The following is a 19145-nucleotide window of genomic DNA, read 5'->3' on the forward strand; positions in this document are numbered from 1 at the left end:
GTATCATTTTTCCTAATTTATTATGCATATATATATATATCACATATACATATATAATGTACTCTATACCGATAATATATAGGCTAGTTAAATACATAAGATATATTTATTGTTAAAAAGCTTCATCATTTTCCGGTTTTCCTCCAAGAAAAGAGGAATAAATGCAAGTTTTGTCCATACAGTGCATAACAAGTCTGATCAGAATGAGACGGTAGACATTTACTTTTAAAAAGAAGCGGCTTGAGCGAGTGAACCGTCAGCCCACTTCCTTCCGCACTTAGTTAATACTGCTCATCTCTCTCGGGGTTTGCTCGATTAGGCTACATGAAGTGGTTGCTCTAATACCTTCAGCTGCAGACAAACATGCAGATTACAGAGCGAGAGTCCCTCGCCTTAGGAAATGAATAGCTAAAATACGGTAACACAACATCCTTAGAAGACAGACTGGCTGGGGGAGGTGAATGCGCTATTCTTGTATCAGTAAAGAGCCTGCGTTAAATAACCAGGACGCATAATACAGCAGAGGTGAGGCAAACCAACGGCCCTTGCCAGAAAGGTTGGTGCGAAGACCGCAACTCGTGCACGAACAACAACAGCAGCGTCTTATCGCATTTAGACATGAAAGTGAAGCAAGGCTGCGACGCGGGTGTCCTAAATACGACTGAAGAAGATTTGTTAAAAAACACAGAAATAACGCCGGATGATGTACTCGGGCTGCAGAAGATCACAGACAGTAAGTTCAGTAATATCAATGCCACTCTCAAACAGGAAGCTTCCGAAAACAATCGCACGGCTGACGAGCTGCTCTGCTAGCTCACACTGTTGCACATAATTTACCAGTGCGAAACGGCACGTTTATTCATACGTTTTTTTTTTTTTTTTAGTCTCGCGCCGTGACATTCTAGTGCGAAACTTCATTTAGAATAGAGCGTCATCGTTTAAAATGTGACGTCGATGTAACGTTTTCATTTAGCGAGTAGGCTACGTCTTTGTACTGTCCTCTTTTTTGGTCGAACGAACCCAGTGATAGGCTATCTATCATATAGCCTACCTATACCTAATTCAATCGGCTCTTCCTTGGTAAATAAACACTATGGATTTCCAATGTAGTGCTTACAATGACGACGTAGTAAGTTTACTGATGAACGGGCTGAGCATCGAGAAATAGACTAGGCTATATATATATAAAAAAATATATAAAAATTAAATCTTGAAACTGAGTAACGTTAAGTTTCATTTTAACGCAATAAACGAAATATGTAATCATAGTTGTTTGTTTAGCATGTAGGCTATGGCTATAGTTAACTTAAGGCCAGTTTTAAAGGTTTGCATTTGTCACCTCTTAAAAAGTCTGTGAAAAGTCATTAAATATATAGGAATGATCTTTCTAGAATCTGAATAAAATATTTTAGGATTAGAGGATGGTGAATACATTATTCACTCACTGCTAATGAATGTTTACATTTCCATGTAAGATTAAGCATTTATACTTTACTGTAGGCTTATGTGTGTAGTAACTTTGTGCCACACAGATAAATGCACAAGAGAATTTCTTCCAATAATGTTGCCGGATTCATTCTTTCTGAGGCAGCATACAAGAAAGGGCATGTTTTGTGTTCATATCACATTCTTAAACAAGTGGCAGGGTTATTATAGTTAACTAAAACCATAAAAAACAAACATTACTTGAAATACAATAAATGTTAACTGAAATAAAATATAAACAAAACTTACTTTATTTCAGCTAGTTGCCAAATCAGCATCTCTCATTTTTATTTAAATTTTATTTTTTATTTAACTCCATGTACAAAAATTACCAAAACTAAAATGGAAATTATATAGATACATTTAAAAAAATTAAAAGGTTGACCAAAAATAAAAGTAAAAAAGAAAATAAAAAAAGAAACTAATTGAAATATTAATAAAAATCTATAAAAGTATTTCAGTAATCAAATAACACTGATAGTTGGTTATTGATACAAATTTCCATGTAATGCATGCATGGTTCTTCCGCATTTCATTGAAATTTGTATCATTAACCACCTATCAGTGTTAGTGTCTGATGATGATTGAAGATATTTGTTGAGGATCAATCATACTGCAGTGCATAGTGTTAACATTTGATATGACTAATAATCCTCTGAACCCATTTAAAAAGGAATTAAAATGCTGATTTGGTTGAACTGCTTTTACTTATTCAAAAACAGTTTGATTAGTTTAAAATAGAGCATTGTTGGGTTTGTATATTATGATCTTTGACCAATAAGCATTCATCACCTTGTGCAAAGGAACTCAGATGCTAAACTTTAGTATGACTGGATGACTCTTGTGAGCTGGTGTTTTGAGCTTGTTGATCCTGCATGCAAGACATTATATCTGGCACTAAAACAAATATAGGCTACTTGATCAGAGATCAGATCTGTGGATGAATGCAAATGCTCAGTTTCTACTGATACAACAGTTTTACGGAGCTGGCACTGCCAAAACTGACTGATAGACATTTGCATTACTGTTACACTTCTCGCAGTCCATAAAGAATGTTTTACTTGGACATAATAGCTACACTGTCTCATGTTTGCCACCATTTGTGTGAGTCATTAGCTCTGAAATGCGAGTGGTTTGCGGTTAAAAAATCAACAATGTATTATTATCCTCTGAGGTGTGAATTAAAACACCTCTTTGAATAAATATATTTACAAATGCACAGAGGAAATGCCTGAGAGAAGTGCTGAGATATCACTTTAAGATGCCACTCTTCTTCTAAATGGAAGAAAATCTGGTGTCTGGCTAATCACTTGGATTAGTGCTCTAAAAATAGAAGCTGTTCTTGTTTAAGGATACAGGCTGCTATTCTGAGGAAGGTGGACAGCATGCTTGCTTTGGATTCATTATTATTTACAAATTGCATTTTTGTCCTCTTTATCTCATGTTACTGTTATAAACAAGAACACTGAGTATGTTAATGGATGAAGTGATAAATAGTATAAATATAAATTATGTTAATAAGTGTTTCAATTTCATTAGGGAAGTGGATTGGCTTTTTAGCAAATGGTTACATGACATCCTCCTATAATCTTTTGATTAACTGCTCAATTTGGCGCTTTACTTAGTGTTTGGAAGCATTACTTCATAAAGAATGAATTATGGTGTTTAGATACGCACATTATGCCTCATAAATCTAAATGGACCTGTGTGGTCTTGTAAATGGATGCTGTTTCGTTCATAATCTGTGTTTGTTTTACAGAGCAGTTCCTTTTGTTTACCTTACAATAACAGGTGGTAGTTATTCTGGATTGGTATCAAAAGATTTGTTGCTAGGTGACAGCATTAGAAGCAGTGAAGTGCGGCACCATGGTGGTTTGGGAAGCTACATTGACACAGCTCTGATAAGATTTTTTAAAGAATTGCACATTTGACATTTTGTCAGATAATCACACAAATATAGCTTAATATGAATGATCAACCTGGCCTACGTTAGATTTCACAAGAAAAGGCCATCTTTAAGGATCAGAGAGAAATAACTCATTTTTTACAAAAAACATTTCCATGAACAAGTTCACCGAGAGGTATAAAAGTGTCGATATATATCAAGCATGTTTTGTGGTATTGGCAAGTGCATTAAAACGCAGGAAATTATGCAAGGTATCCGTTTCTTGTCTATTCAGGTTTCAGTGTTCTACTCTGAATTGGCTCTCGTGCTCAGAGAACGTGTCAATATCCGCGGGACATGTTTGAAAAAGTAAATCTTCGGAACACTAATGAAGTCACTAAATTTGAAAGATTTATGTTTCTCCTTTCACTGCTATGCAACTACCTCTTCAAAAAGTTCAGAAAGAGATCGTTAAACTAATCCATATGAATTGAGCGGTTTAGACCACATTTTCTGAAGAGGCATGATCGCTTTATATGATGAACAAATTGGATTTAGGGTTTTATTCACATATAAACATGTATCAACTAAAACAGAAGCACAAGCATGTTCGCTTGACGTGCGAGAACCAATGAGGTTCATTCTCGTGTGTTACGCAGCACATTTGAGCTTCCTCAAGAACCAATGAAGTTCATTCTCGCACGTCAAACAGGTTCGGTTAAGCTTCTTCAATGTTTAAATGTGAATTTTATGGGATACTGTTACGGTTCAGTGTCTCGCAGGAAGGAAGTAATACACTCATCTCAATGTCATCCTAGCAGAGATGGACTTCTCAAAATTTAGAGTTGTCCTAAATCCCCTTAGTATCTACCAATCTGCTCCATGTGATGGGGAACAATGTAAGCTTCTTAGGTATAATCCATCCCAGGTAGAAGAGGGCTGACACAGCTGCTCCTCGCACCTCATATGCCTCCTTTGGGAGTTTGGCATGAGGAAAGGGAGACGAACGTTAAAGGGCATGATACGAGTGGCTGGCTAAAACTTTTTACCAACTCCAGGACACAAATAAATCCCCATATATAGTGAACACCAAAAAATATTTGGACAGTTAAAGGTGCATTGTGTAATATTTAGGAGGATCTGTTGACAGAAATGCAATATCATATACATAACTATGTTTTCAGTGGTGTAGGCCTTACTTAATTAACCGTTATGATGAAATTACCTTAGAATGAGCCATTTCTATCGACATACACCGCGGGTCCCCTTACATTGAAATGCGCCAACATGTTTCTACAGTAGCCCTAAATGGACAAACGCGCCTCGTAACTATGTTGTTCTTCGTGCAAAGAAGCTAGCTAAAGTCAGCGAATAAAACACTGACACAATGATGAACAAGTAACAATAATATTCGCACTACTATCGTTTTACTGAACAATCAAGTAAAATTAATTTCTTAATTTATCTTTGTAAAGAAACCTCATTGCTTAACTGGCTACTCTGCTGTCTCAGACGACGACATATTTTCCTGTTGGCCACCGTAACTTCTGCTGGGTGCAGTTCGCAACCTCACCACTAGATGCCGCTAAAAATTACACAGTGCACCTTTAAGTCACACTTACAAATTACAAATGCCATTGCATTAGATTTTCAAACTGGGGCCCAAGGACACCTAAGGCCTGTTAAAGTTAAATACATAGATTCACACACATATATATATATATATATATATATATATATATGATGTGTGTGTGTGTGTGTGTATATGTATATATATTAGGGCTGTCAAAAGATTAATCGCGATTAATCGCATCCAAAATAAAAGTTTGTGTTTAAATAATATATGTGTGTGTACTGTGTATAATTATTTTGTATATATAAATACACACACATGCATGTATATATTTAAGAAATATTTGCATACATATACTGTATATATTTATATATCATTTATATTATTATATAAATAACACATTTTTCTTAAATATATACATGTATGTGTGTGTATTTCTAGATACAAATTTAATTATACACAGTACACTCATATATATTATATATGTACACACACTAAAGCAAATTATTATAATGCTACATGGAAAATAATATTATAAAACATAACAAAATATCCAATCAAAATGAGCAAACACACCGTTATGGCACTCTTAAGATAAAAACCAATAGAAAATGTTGAAAATGAAAGCACAATGTGTTCAATAATGTTTGTCTGATGGTATACTTCCCATTGTTCTGACAGTATTTCTAAACAGTATCAGTCTCTGCAGGCAGGTAATGAATCGAGTAGGTGTATGGTCATCATCAATGTCATTTCCATACAACATCAGAGAGAACAGAAATAGCTCTTTTTGTCCCTGCAGTCTATCACACAAGGTTACGGCTCTCAGCGTTGCTCAGCCCTGAGGCATATCTTTGATAGCTCACTTGATGCATGTGACCTATGTCACGCACACATACCCAGTGTTAAAATGTGGTTAGCTTTATATTTTGAAATGTTGTGACAAGTCTGGAGAGAATCACATTAATGTTCCATTCATATTTCATTATCTTACAAATGTTGATGTAATGAGAGTCGTAACTGAGGCACATCTTGAACCGCTGCGGTTGGGTTTTGTTTCCATAGATTACCTCTGCGGTCCAGAGCAGAACATACACAAGATTGACTTCACCAGGTTCAAAATCCGAGACATGGAGACTGGCACAGTTCTTTTCGAGATCACCAAACCCCCTACAACAGGTAAGACAAAGACCAGACCTCTCAAATTCACTTCCTCACTCCACCTACTATACACAGGCTGCACATTTAAATGCAAGGCTTGTCTTGATTTTTTTATCGCCATAAAGCCCTGATTTCCATTTAGATGCAGCTCGCTGCACAAGAGCCCTTCAAAGGCTCATTTGATAATGCCGACCCCTTTCTGATTCACAGAGAGTGGGGAGGACAGAACCGACTTTGACCAGAACGCCGGACGCTTTGTGCGTTACCAGTTCACCCCCGCCTTCCTCCGACTACGCCAGGTTGGCGCCACGTAAGTGCAATCAGTGACAGGATTACACTTGATCTTAAATTGCAAGCTAAAATTAGCCTGAAATCACACTTGAGTCTGTTTGACTTAATCCTTAAAGGAGTCATATCACAATGAAAAAAAGTTTGAGATTGGTTAATTATAATATGAAAACATGCCGTTTCAACAACTTAAAACTTCCTTCCAAGTGAAAAAAGTCCATGTTAGACAGATGAATACTTGAACAAATGACCCTCCATGTCACAGGGGAGAAAGTAGGATAGTTCCCTTTGTACCTCTGAGTTTTAGAAAAATGGGCAATGAAATTGGCAAGTGGAATTTGCATGCTTAGCCACTCCCCCGCATATACGGTTATATAAGATGACAGCATGCATCCGCTCATCGGATTGGTTACAGACAGCGATCACTCTTCTAATCACCAATAAAAGAGCATTGAAAAGAGAAGATCTCTCTTGCTGGATAGTTTACGGTCTCACTCTCTAAATTTTACTTATTTTGTCTTCGGGGAAACATGTAAATCATGTAGCTTATAAAGGGCAGTGCTAAATGAAAAACAAATATGATCTTTAGTTCATTTTGATTGAAATAATGTTTTCTTTTGATTAAATTGTATGACTAAAACAGCTTGAAAGCATACTGAGAAAAGGGGAAGTAACCTTTTAAACATGAAAGTATTATGCAATCATTTAAGATATTTCATCTTATATAGAACCTTTTTGGCATAAAGTGTTCTTTAAATTTGAGCCAAGAACCCTAAGGTTCTACTGTACATAGAACCCCATTGAATCTTTTTCTTGCGTACGCTGTCTCCATCCAGAACATGGTAGGGATTGCATTGCTACATACTACATAACCTTAAATGTGTCCTTTCCTGCCTCCACAGGGTTGAGTTCACTGTAGGCGATGTTCCAATCAACAACTTTCGTATGATTGAGCGGCACTATTTCCGTGGGCAGCTGCTGAAGAGCTTTGACTTTGAGTTTGGCTTCTGCATCCCGAGCAGTAAGAATACCTGCGAACACATCTATGAATTCCCACCTCTCTCTGAAGACATAAGTAAGTCATGAACTTTTTTATGAATTCAGAGTGTGACTTAATAACTATTGATTGGTTTGTGATCTTGTAGCAGGACATGATACAAGTGACATTGTGTTTCTTGCATCCCTCTACAGTGCGTGAAATGATCCTTCACCCATATGAGACACAATCCGACAGCTTTTACTTTGTGGACAACAAGCTAGTAATGCACAATAAGGCAGATTATTCCTATAACGGTGGACCGTAAGAAGTTATTTTCACCATTTGCAGAAATCTGCATCCAGTTGCAGTGGACTGGCATAGGAACATCTACTGAAAGTGGCATCTAATTTTATATGTGATGATGCATTGGTTAAAAAAAATCTCAGGATTTGTGTGTGTGCGTATTTGTGCGTGTGTGAGACAGAGAGAGAATGTTACTCTAAGAAATGGGCCTGTACTACTTTTTTTCTCCTTCGAATCTTTTAAAGTATGTGATAATTGTGTATCTCATTGAGTTCATGAGTGTGCCTGTGCACATGTGCATTAATTGCATGCTCTGTTTTTATGTATTTTTCAAAGCCCAAAGCCAAATGATTTGTGACTAAATGTCCATACAGTGAGTGACACCACTCAAGGCTTCTAATGCATAAAAAGAGGCTCATGTAGAGTGAGGTGCAGTGTGTTTGAACCTTTAAAGGAAGGAATATTTTCAGGAGCTCTGCAAGGAAATGTGTATTTTGCCCTGACATTGCACCCACTGCCTTTTAGATTCTCTGAAAGGCCCTGATTTTCCTTAACTTTTCTCATTTTCCTTTTTGAATACTTATAATTTGGTCAATGATGATGTAAATCTGTGTTATTTATATTAATATGCTCTTATTTATATTGATATACATTGTCAAACATATTTTTAATAGCATCTTTTGTCAGAAATAGTTATATAATATAGTATCGTTATACCATTATGTGTAATTGTTTCATGGAATTTAACAAAAAAAAAGAGAAAAATAAAAATTCCAGTGCTTGAAATCATGTTTGATTTAATTTATTGTTTTTATTCATATGACTCCTGCATAGTGTTGTAATAGATAAAACAGTGCTTAAATCGTACACTACTGATCAAAATTTTGAAATAAGTGTCATTGAAAATCTCAAGGCTCAAAAATACAGTAAAAACAGTAATTGTTTAAAAAAAAAAAAAAAAAAAAGTTTAAAATAACTGTTTTCTATTTTAATATATTTTATATAGTAATTTATTCCTGTGATGGCAAAGCTGAATTTTCAGCATTACAGTTTTCAGTGTCACATGATCCTACGGAAATCATTCTAATATGCTGATTGATGCTCAGGAAAGATTTCTTATTATTAATGAGCAGTGTTGTGGAAAGTTACATTTAAAAGTAATGCATTACAATATTACGTTATTCCCTAAAAAGTAATTTAGTTACTTTTATGGAAAAAAATGTTACATTACTTTTGCATAGTGCTTGTTTTATAGCAAAAAAAGGTTTATTTTGGCAGATGTAAAGGCTCTTTCACACCTGTATAGCTCAAACAAACCTTTCAGCTGTGCTGCCATTCTGGATTGCAGAAAAATAGAACAGGAGATGTTCAACACTCTTGCTTAAGCAATAAAAACTCAAAAATGAAACACAAATGTGATGTTTATCTAGCATTTTTGCTTATTCGTATGGTTGAACTGGATCATCGAAAGTCAGCGACAAAGGCATTGGTTAATAAAGTGAGATTAAATACATATATTTTAAATACAAATACGTGTATTTGTGTAATTTAACATAATTCATTATTGCTGGTTTGCGTAATATTCTGAGTTTGCATTGTTTGTATTCATTTTTAGGAACAATGAATCTGTTTTTGTGTAAGTGAGATGAGTAAATGCATGCGCACATTTAGTATAGAACTACAATAAGCATTATGTTATCACAGCGTACACAACGCCTCTGCCTCTTACTCCTGATTTCTCTCAACATGGGCACAGAACTGTCAGTAAATAATTGGGAAAACAAAGTAACTTGCATTATTTATTTGAAAACGTAACTCAGATACTTTATTGTAAATTTAAAAGTAATGCATTACTAGTTACTTGAAAAAAGTAATCTGATTACATAACTCGCGTTACTTGTAATGCGTTATCCCAACACTGTTAATGATGGTTCTTTCATACTTTTGATACAGATTTCTTTTTGATGAACTGGAAGTTCCAAAAAATATAAAAAAAATGTTGTTGTTGTTGTTTTGTTTGTTTTTGTTTTTAAATAGAAGTTTTTGTAACTGTCTTTACTGTCACTTTTGGTCAATTTAATGTGTCCTTGTTGAATAAAAAATATTGATTTCTTTAAAAAAAAATCTTACTGACCTCAAACTTTTGAATGGTATGCAGATAGTTAAAAAGAATAATATAAGATACAACCAATGGCTATAATAATTATTTACCGTAATAAACATTTACTATATTTTCTAATAAGTCTAATTACAGCAAAATGCATAGATCTGTTGTATATAATGTATTATAACTCAACTGCCTTATATGTTGAGAGGTTCAGTTCTGGTAGATAATAGATCGACCACCTGATGGACTTGAGTACTAGAAGGCTCTAATTTTTGCTTAATCAAAAATTATGAACCATTTGAATAATTTTGTCAAACAAAAAAAAACTCGCAGAGACAGTAAAAATCCTGCAATTCAGGAGATCTGTACTTACTACAGTGCCTTTAATGTGCATTACTGTGGAAAGACAGTATAAAAAAGAGGCAACTACACCCCCCAGTGGTTGTCAGGGCAGATGCAAACAACAATCAATACTGACTATAAAACAAGTCCAGTTTTTTTTGTTTTTTTTTTCAAAAGCAAAAGTACAAAAGCAAATAATATTAATATATTGTTGAATTTCAGCAAACTTCAACCAAACAAAAAATTAGACATTGTTCAATGTAGGCCACATTAAAGTGATTTTGAGCATTAAATGCTTTCAGAACTTTGGTCATGTGAATTAATAAAAAATTGCATGGGCAGTTTTATACAGTTTATAAATATTCATTTTTATATTCATATTCACTAGTTATGACTATGGTATATTTTATCCTTAACCCTCATCCAGTAAATGACTCAAAAAATCATGGGGTATTTGAATATTGTTGTGGACAATGGAATGGGAGCCTTGGATATTGGGATGGAATTTATGCAATAAAAACATTAAAGCTATAATGTCATTTTTATAACTCAAGCGCACCATTCAGCATAGAAGTCACACATTTTAGACATTCAAAAATATAACCTTTTCTACTTTGGAAAAAGTAGAGATGGCTTGATGGGATGCTACACAGAGGTAACTTTCTCATAGAAGAGGAATGGGAGTGTTTCCTGAAGAAGAAAGGAGAGCTGACATATTGTCTGTACTGGTGAACGCGGTTGTGCAGAGCCCGCTGAGATACAGCCCAGAAACGCTGCCTTGCATCCCACCTTCAGTCTCCGCTAGACCCTCACAGACCCCCACGCTATCCCGTACTTGACTGGGACTGAGCTGGGGTAGGAAAGGGGTTGTGTCCATAACTACCAGTGAATCCAGAGCGAGGCTGTCATTCCTTAGCTCCTCCCAAAGATTCCCTTTAAACAAAGACAGAGAACATGAACATCAACAGACAGGGGTGCATCCCAATTTGCGCACGTATGCACTATTCTATGATGTTTTTAAGTATAAATAGTGCGAGTAGTGTGTTCACAATGAAAATTCCAAAAAGAAAAAGTGCACTTTAAATACCCAGTTTTTTTTTTTTTGTTGTTGTTAATAATTGTGGAGATGTCCTTAATGTAATATCGTTTTTAATTGTGGAAATCGTCTTTTCTGTCTTCAAAACCGTCATTTAATTTTTTTCTCTTGTGCCTTTAGCTTTTTCTCTTGAATCACGTCATAGGATGTCACAGGACAATTTCAAATGAATGTGAAGATAATTTGCAGCTCAAAACCTTATTTATCTGAAGCATGTTTACCTTTTCATTTTTATCATTTATTTCTATATGTGTTGCCTCCTGACCTTATGCTTGCAGTTTAACGCACACATGTTTGTTTTATTATTCATACCACAACAATAAATGTCTTTATAGAAAGTTTATATTATAGTAAAAAAGACATAATTTTGTCCATTTAAAATGAAGAGACAATTTTATATATTTAGTTGTGTCTGGCAACTTGAAAAATGTTTTTCATTGGTGTCTAAAAAGTTAAAGTTTCACAGATTTACTGTCATCAACACTATAGTTACACAAATTAACTAAATGCATGTATTTCCATTCAAATGGATGGAAACAGATAGAAAAGTATTGGGCTTAAAAGATTCCTTATCCTGTGTCTCCCTCTAGTGGATCCAGTAAACATTTAAGTTACAGCGGTAAAACATTTATAGTACAACTACAGTATATTTTAAATTTATGAAATATAAGTGTAATATCAGTTCAATATACAGTATGGCAATTTTATTCTATAGCATAATTATCAGAGTCGAAAAAAGCTCTGCCCACTCTTGCACTGCACTGCAAATGACGTAATCGAGGCAATCTCCATACGCTTTCAAAATACTTAAATGTTTGTACATTATGCATATTTTGCAATAAACAAATATTTTGTTTTTATATATAATTAGCATTAAATGAGTAGTTTTATATTTCTCCGTCATTTTTAATTTGATTTTGCTGTTTGAAATTCTTCACGGGACTGTAGTTCTTTCTATCACTAAAGCCATTAAGTTCACAGTCTTCACCTTTGTCTTTCTGTCTGGTTTTCAAAAACTTTTTTGCTTCAAATCAAAGTTTGTAGTGTGATTCACCTCGTAGCTGGTTGGCTTGGTTCATAGCTTATAACTATAGCTATAATAGCTTTAAATCTCTATGGGAAAAATAAATGGAATAAATACTTCTGGAACTAAATACTTCCACTGTTGCACTCTACTGCAAACCAAATATGCGATACAATAATTTAGATCAGATTCCAATGAGATGCACAAATAATCACGGCACTGACAGCGTGAACGCAGCTAAAAGTGCTCAACCACCGCAAACATGGCAAATTTTTTCAAACTCAATCTTACCATGTAATTGTAGATCTGTGAGGCTGGGATTTAATGCATCAACATCATTACTGATTTCTCCATCCAGCAGAAGCTCCTGCATGCTCGCTGTAGTGCTGTGACCAGCCTGCAGGGCGGTGCTGTAGCTTGGTGGGGTGTGTGCTGGTAAGGGGGAATCCAAGCTGCCTGTCCTGGGACTGGAGGGGTGCCCAGCAATGGGCTGATGGGTGACTGGAGAGTAGTAAGGGAAAGCTAAAGTGTCTGGAGGTAAGTAGGGGGGAGGCGGGACGACAGTTTGAGAGGGTAAAGGGCTGTAGAGAGACTTCTGATGCAGGACACTAGTCTCATGGACAGGTTGGTGTCCGTAGGCAGAATGCATGGCAACTCTTAAGGACTGAGAATGTGTATGGCTGCTTGGTAGACTGAAGTGAGCTCCAAGAGTCTTCAATTTTTCAGGTCTCTCCCCAAGCAGACGTTCCAGCTCCTCTAAAACAATGAGCATAATGGGTATGGCAAGCCGTTTTAGCTTAAATTGTACCCAGCGTTACTCGTCGTAATTGCATTTTTACTAGTACGAATTCAATTAGAGAGCTCTACAATTTAATTCTTACTAGTAGCAATTACAATTACAGAGCTCTCTAACTGCAATTGCTACTAGTAAGAATTGAATTGTAGAGCTCTCTAATTGAATTCTTACTAGTAAAATGCAATTATGACGAGTAATGCTGGGTACAATTTAAGCTAAAACGGCTTGCCATATAATGGGAACTATCAATATATATACACACACATATTTTAATATATATATATATATATATATATATATATATATATTATAAATATATATTATACAATATAAAAGAAAGTAATATAGTAATTAAAAAATTCAGCAAGGATGCATTACATTGATCAAAAGTGACAGTAGATTTAATGCACTTTATTTTAAAGAATTCTGAAAAAATGATCGCAGTTTTCACAAAAATATCAAGCAGGACAACTGTTTGATAATAATAAAAAGAAATGTTTCTTGAGCGCAAAATAACCGTATTGGGATAATTTGTGAAGGATCATGTGACACTGAAGACTAGAGTACTGCTGAAAATTAATTTTGCCATCACAGGAATAAATTACATTTTAAAATATATTCACATACAAAACCGTTATTTTAAATTGAAATACTATTTCACAATATTACTGTTTTTATTCTATTTTTGATCAAATAAATGCAGCTTTGGTGAGCGTAAGAGACTTCTTTCAAAAACAAAAAAACGTACCCCAAACAGTATATAATTTTATTGAAACATTAAATAAATACATGCATGCAATTTTTTAATATAATGGCTCAAATAAAATGCCTTTCATTATTCTCTCTTAAAACAGAAATGTTTATAAATACAATGTTCAATCATTTGTTTTATCATTTTTGAGTTTTGAACACTGCAGGTGAGCATAAGCATAAAATACATTCACAATAATCATATCGCATATGTGAATTTGGGTAATCTGGGACATTTTTTGCACTTTTAATTTACACACCAACAAATGGGAACTTCAGTGCCGGTCCTACACTTCAGCCGCACTGCATGATGTCCAAGTCCAAAACAGTTATTTAATAAACATAAATCATTAAGTATTCGGAAAAATAAATATCCACACGACTCCGCTAAATTTGAATGCACATTTATATTTGCATGTTATAAAAAATATGTTTACATGTTACTTAAATAATCTGTGGTGGTTTGGGGGCCCTTGCGTAGTTTGCGTATAGGTAGGACCGGAGTTGTGCCAAATTCTGACCCACGCCGGATAATTATTTTCAGTATAATCGCCAGTATGGGTAGATTTAGGATTAGGTAGGGGGGTATAGTTAGGATTAGGGGGTTAGGTTAGGATTAGGCAAACAAATACGCGCACCTGGTCGGGCCATGCTCCTCCGTACAGTCAGCGGATCTTTACGTCTCCACTTGTGAAGTTCCTCCTGCATCTTCTCTACCTTCGCTGGGTTCAGGGCCCACAGGCAGCCCTTTCGAGAGGAGTTCCCATTCTTGTTCTCTACTTTCTCAAAGCACTTGTTTAAAGAGAGGTTGTGTCGGACAGAATTCTTCCAGCCATCAGGTGCTGTCTGAGGAATCACAAATAAAACCTAAGGTTGTGAAGCAGTCGCTAAACTGTTGCGAGGCAGCGGCTAAGGGTATTCTAGGGTGTGCACCGAAAAACAATGAATCTAAAACAGAGATTGTACCAGTCAGTTCTCTAAATAAATTAAGAAATATCTTTCTTACAACCCTTCCCTCAGTGAAGTCAACACTGGATCGGTAGGAATCTGCATGTTTACCTAATGATGAGCCAAAATAATGTCACATTGTAAATCCCTTTACCAGCACAGTGCCAAGAGGAGGGTGAATTAAATGATCAGGCATACAGAGATCATGCCATAACAGGCATAACAGGCAGTGTGAGGAACAAATCTGTTTACGTTCTGTATTTGTTACATTCCTCATGAACAGGCCTCTTCTATAACTGTTCACTGTAGATCAGTGTATATTAGATATAGAATTTTTTCTGAGAAGTGGTAGTGCAGTTTACCTTGAAGTAGGGGAAATGATCCGTCATGAAGCTGTAGATCTCACTTACTGGTAGACTGCCCGTTTTGCTATTCCTCAGAGCCAGGAAGATGAGAATACTGCAAACAAATATATTTAACAATGAAAAATCACCAATCAAACATGACTATTGTGATGCATTGGTTTATTTTGATTTGTTTGGGAGTATTGTCAGTTGTGACCATGTTTTTTTATGCTTTTACATATGCGCTTGGCTGGCACTTGCCAAAGGGACAGTGCACTGCATTCACATTACCATAGTAAATAATTGAATCTTGAACAGATGACTGATTGTGGTTTAGCAGTTGTCAGCAGTTTAGTTATACTTTTTTATTTGTAACTATATCTGTATTGATTAAATCAGTTTTATAAGACATTTTGATGAACAAATATTTGTTGTTCGTCATTTAATACAGTTAATTAGTATAATTTGATATATTACATTTTGCAGACGCTTTTATCCAAAGCAAAGCACATTTATATTCTTATCAGTTCATGCTTTCCCTGGGAATCGAACCCATAACCTTGGCGTTGCAAGTGCCAACGCTCTACTGTTTAAAACTCAAAATTGTTGAATTTCAAAATGCTGGAAATTGGTTTTCATGATTTTTTGTATGAAGCTGCACATATTTACACTCAGCTGATATTTAGATCAATGGCATGATGTTGCATTTAACATTTAAAACATTAACATTTTAGATAGAATGGCAGTTATGTTGTACATTTCTGAACAAATCAGTGTTTTCTCAGTGACTCACTCAGTCACTTGGCGCCAATCCACAATACAGTAACACTATTTTTCATAGAAGTATTCACGTTTAATACAATATATATAAATGTGTTATTCCATTCATCACTTTATAGATTTATACTGGCCTATTATGTTGCTCAAGCAAGTGACAAACATTTAAACACGGTACTTGTTGTATAATATGTTGGGCCCTGAGACTAGAACTAACAGATTTCTGATGACATTTCAGAAAATGATCTATTTTTGAAAATATGTCTTAGATAATACAGGTAGGTGCAAATACATACCTGTAAGAGTAGACGGGTTTAGGGTAGAGTGTCTGGGCAGAATTGTCTTGAGATGTTTGTGATGAGAGGCTTTGGCTATAGTAGTGAGAAACCGTGTCTATTCCTCTTGAAGAGTAAAACTAGAGACAGTACATACACACAAAATAACTCTCTTTAATTTTAAAATTGTTGAAGACAATATACTGTAGAGGGATAAATGCCTATTTGTGTAATTATTGGTAATTAAAAAAAAACTAGTGTATTATTTTTAGTGCTGTCAAATCGATTAATCGCGATTAACTGCATGTAACAAAAGTAATTATGTAAATATAATATATATATACATATATATGTTTATGTGTGTGTGTATACATATATATCTATATCTATATATATATCTATATATATATATATACACACAAACGTTTGATATTTGCGATTAATCGCGACTAATCGCGATTAATCGTTTTGACAGCACTAATTATTTTTGCTTGTTTAATTTTTAAGCTTCCATTACATACTACACCCATGTTCAACAAGAGCGAATCTTTGTTATTTGTCAGTCTAAGGATGTAGTAGAACTTTCTGCCAATGTTTTGACTGAACATGCGTCCAAAACCTGTTATCATTTGATCATTTCTACCTTCTTACACATGCCAAAGTTTACCTACAGTAGTCATATCAATTTACATACTGTATACACTACCGTTCAAAGTTTGGGGTCAGTAAGAGTTTATTTTTTTATTCACTAAGGATGCATTAAATTGATCAAAAGACTTTTATAATGTCACAATAGATTTGTATTTCAAATAATCCTGAAATGAGAAATGCAAACTTGGTGAGCATATGAGACTTTTAAAAAAACAACTTTTGATGTTTTAACAAACTTAACAAAATTAACAAACTTTTGAACGGTAGTGTATATAATTAGTATATCACACATTCTTTCAGGAGTACCTGATGTTGTAGAGGACTGATGGCACTGTACGTCTGATGGTTAACTGATGTGTAGTCGGGAGGATCTTCAGAGCTCATCTGAGGCTCACTGTAGGGGTGTTGAGTTCCCTGCCCCAAGAGCAGACCATGATTTACTTAGTTCTAACATATCATATGTTAATGATTCTTTAGAAAGTGTAATAAGGACATCTGCTTGCACATCTGCCTGGCAGGTCTTCTTCTTTCCATGTCTTTTGCCTCTGGCCTAAATATGCTGGCAAGAATTTAAAAGAGCCTTCAAGGTAATATATATAACCTTGAAAGCCCTTTTAAACGAAATCCACCAGAACTAAATACTGTGCAAATTCCTTTAAAAATGTTTTTTTTTTTTTATTTTTTTTTTTATTTGAACAAGAAATCTTAAAAATTCTGTTTAAACAATCACTCAGTCTCACCATGATGCTAGTTGTCTCCACATTAGTGCTTAAAGGACTCCAAGAGGATTGTTCCTCCAATCCATCGGCCGTGGTGAGTTTCCCAGCCAGTCCAGGTCTTCTGAGGCAACTGAAGGTTTGAACCTCACCGATGGCCCCTTCGCTGCATTGACGTCTGTAAGGATGGTAGTGATAGTTTTCCGTCAGGCCAGACTCTTGTTCAACAGGGCTTCCGTCTATACTGTGTCTACGAAAGCGCTCGGCAATAGCACTCTTCTGCCTGTAAGGAACGCTTTTTCTTTGGGAGTACGGTGCAAATCCCTCTCCAACATTGCTCTGGTGACACTAGATTGAACAACAAAATAATGCAAAAACACTATAAAACATGCATATTAGCTCACCAATATGAAATTCCTAGAACCTAAAATTGCCTAATACATGCAACACCTAGGCTGTTCCATGTAAAGCAACGCTGCAGTTTCATTTCTAATTAATGCACTCTTTAACATAAAGCAGTTTTACAAGTGGAAATGCAGTAGCACGTAAAGATCTTTGATCTGCTAAAGAGCCCATAAATGCATTTAATGTGACATACAGCCTTCCCTAGGGGCCATAATTAATTAATATTTAATCTAAAGGATTTGGTAAAAAGGCAGGATGAAATTCTTCTATTTCTGCCACAGGGTCTTTTGTCCTTGAATAGTGCCTTGTGCGGAGGTTCATGTCCTCATCAAAAAGTAATAATTATGACACTGTCGTAATGAGAGCAGATGGCAGGCAGCGGTTTCTAAGAAGCGGCAACTTCAGAACAGTGTATGGATCAATCATCCATCCATCATCTATCTATCTATCTATCTATCTATCTATCTATCTATCTATCTATCTATCTATCTATCTATCTATCTATCTATCTATCTATCTATCTATCTATCTATCTGTCTATCTATCTATTTGTCTATCTGTCTATGTATCGTTCTGTGTTTCTAAATTGATTCAAACAAATGTTTTAAAATGAATAAATTAAATTATTAATACCTGTGACTCTGGCATCTGAAAGCAGGGCGACCCAAGAGGGTCAAAGGAGTGTAGTTCACAAGGAGAAGGAATTGGTGAGCTGCTGCTGCTGCTTAAAGACAGGCCCTGGGACTCAGAGGACATCGTCCCTTCAACCTGCCTCTTTAAAACAACACAACAGTTCATCAGGTGTTTAGCCTTATTTGTAGATAGAAAGATAAATCAAATAGATGTAATATGCAAATGTGATCCCTTAAGCTACTGTATACAATGTACCCTCAAACATTTACACTAAAGTGTCAGGGGCTGTGGTTTTAAAGATAAGAATGCCATATAATGCTATCATGCTTGTCAGCTTGACCCTTGCTAAATTGGGGACACACAAATACCTGTTTTCAAGCATGTTTCATGACATACATACATATACAATAAAAATCAACCTCAAGTCTTTTTTTTCCTCAGACATTATGTCATAAAGGTATTTTCCATGTCTCCAAACAATCTATCTCTCAAGCTATTTGGCCTTTGGGCAAACCTACAGTCTTACGGGTCGTACTGTGTAACTGCCTGTATTGAAAATCCCTTTTCAACTGTCAAGTAAGCATTTTCAATAACATTGATGGTCCAT

At 35.3% G+C, this 19145-nt stretch overlaps 2 protein-coding genes across 2 annotated transcripts; one reads left to right on the top strand and one right to left on the bottom strand.

The window, feature by feature from the left end:
* The first annotated feature begins 293 nt into the window (after positions 1-293).
* Positions 294-8460, top strand: unc119a1 (unc-119 lipid binding chaperone a1). Its single transcript, XM_084126201.1, has 5 exons — positions 294-733; positions 6009-6122; positions 6315-6414; positions 7295-7467; positions 7584-8460. The coding sequence occupies exons 1-5, from the start codon at positions 619-621 to the stop codon at positions 7694-7696; spliced, it is 615 nt and encodes a 204-aa protein (XP_083982327.1). The 5' UTR covers positions 294-618; the 3' UTR covers positions 7697-8460.
* Positions 8461-10115: 1655 nt separating this feature from the next.
* foxn1 (forkhead box N1) lies at positions 10116-18661 on the bottom strand (the record flags this gene model as incomplete). The annotated part of the gene is made up of 8 exons (XM_084126200.1): positions 10116-11056; positions 12535-12999; positions 14428-14635; positions 15100-15196; positions 16155-16273; positions 17091-17198; positions 17525-17848; positions 18539-18661. 8 exons carry the CDS (start codon positions 18659-18661, stop codon positions 10788-10790), a joined length of 1713 nt encoding a protein of 570 aa, XP_083982326.1. The 3' UTR covers positions 10116-10787.
* Between the last annotated feature and the right edge of the window lie 484 nt (positions 18662-19145).

Source organism: Abramis brama, assembly GCF_963993115.1.
Source record: "Abramis brama genome assembly, chromosome: 10".
Taxonomy (NCBI): Eukaryota; Metazoa; Chordata; class Actinopteri; order Cypriniformes; family Leuciscidae; genus Abramis; species Abramis brama.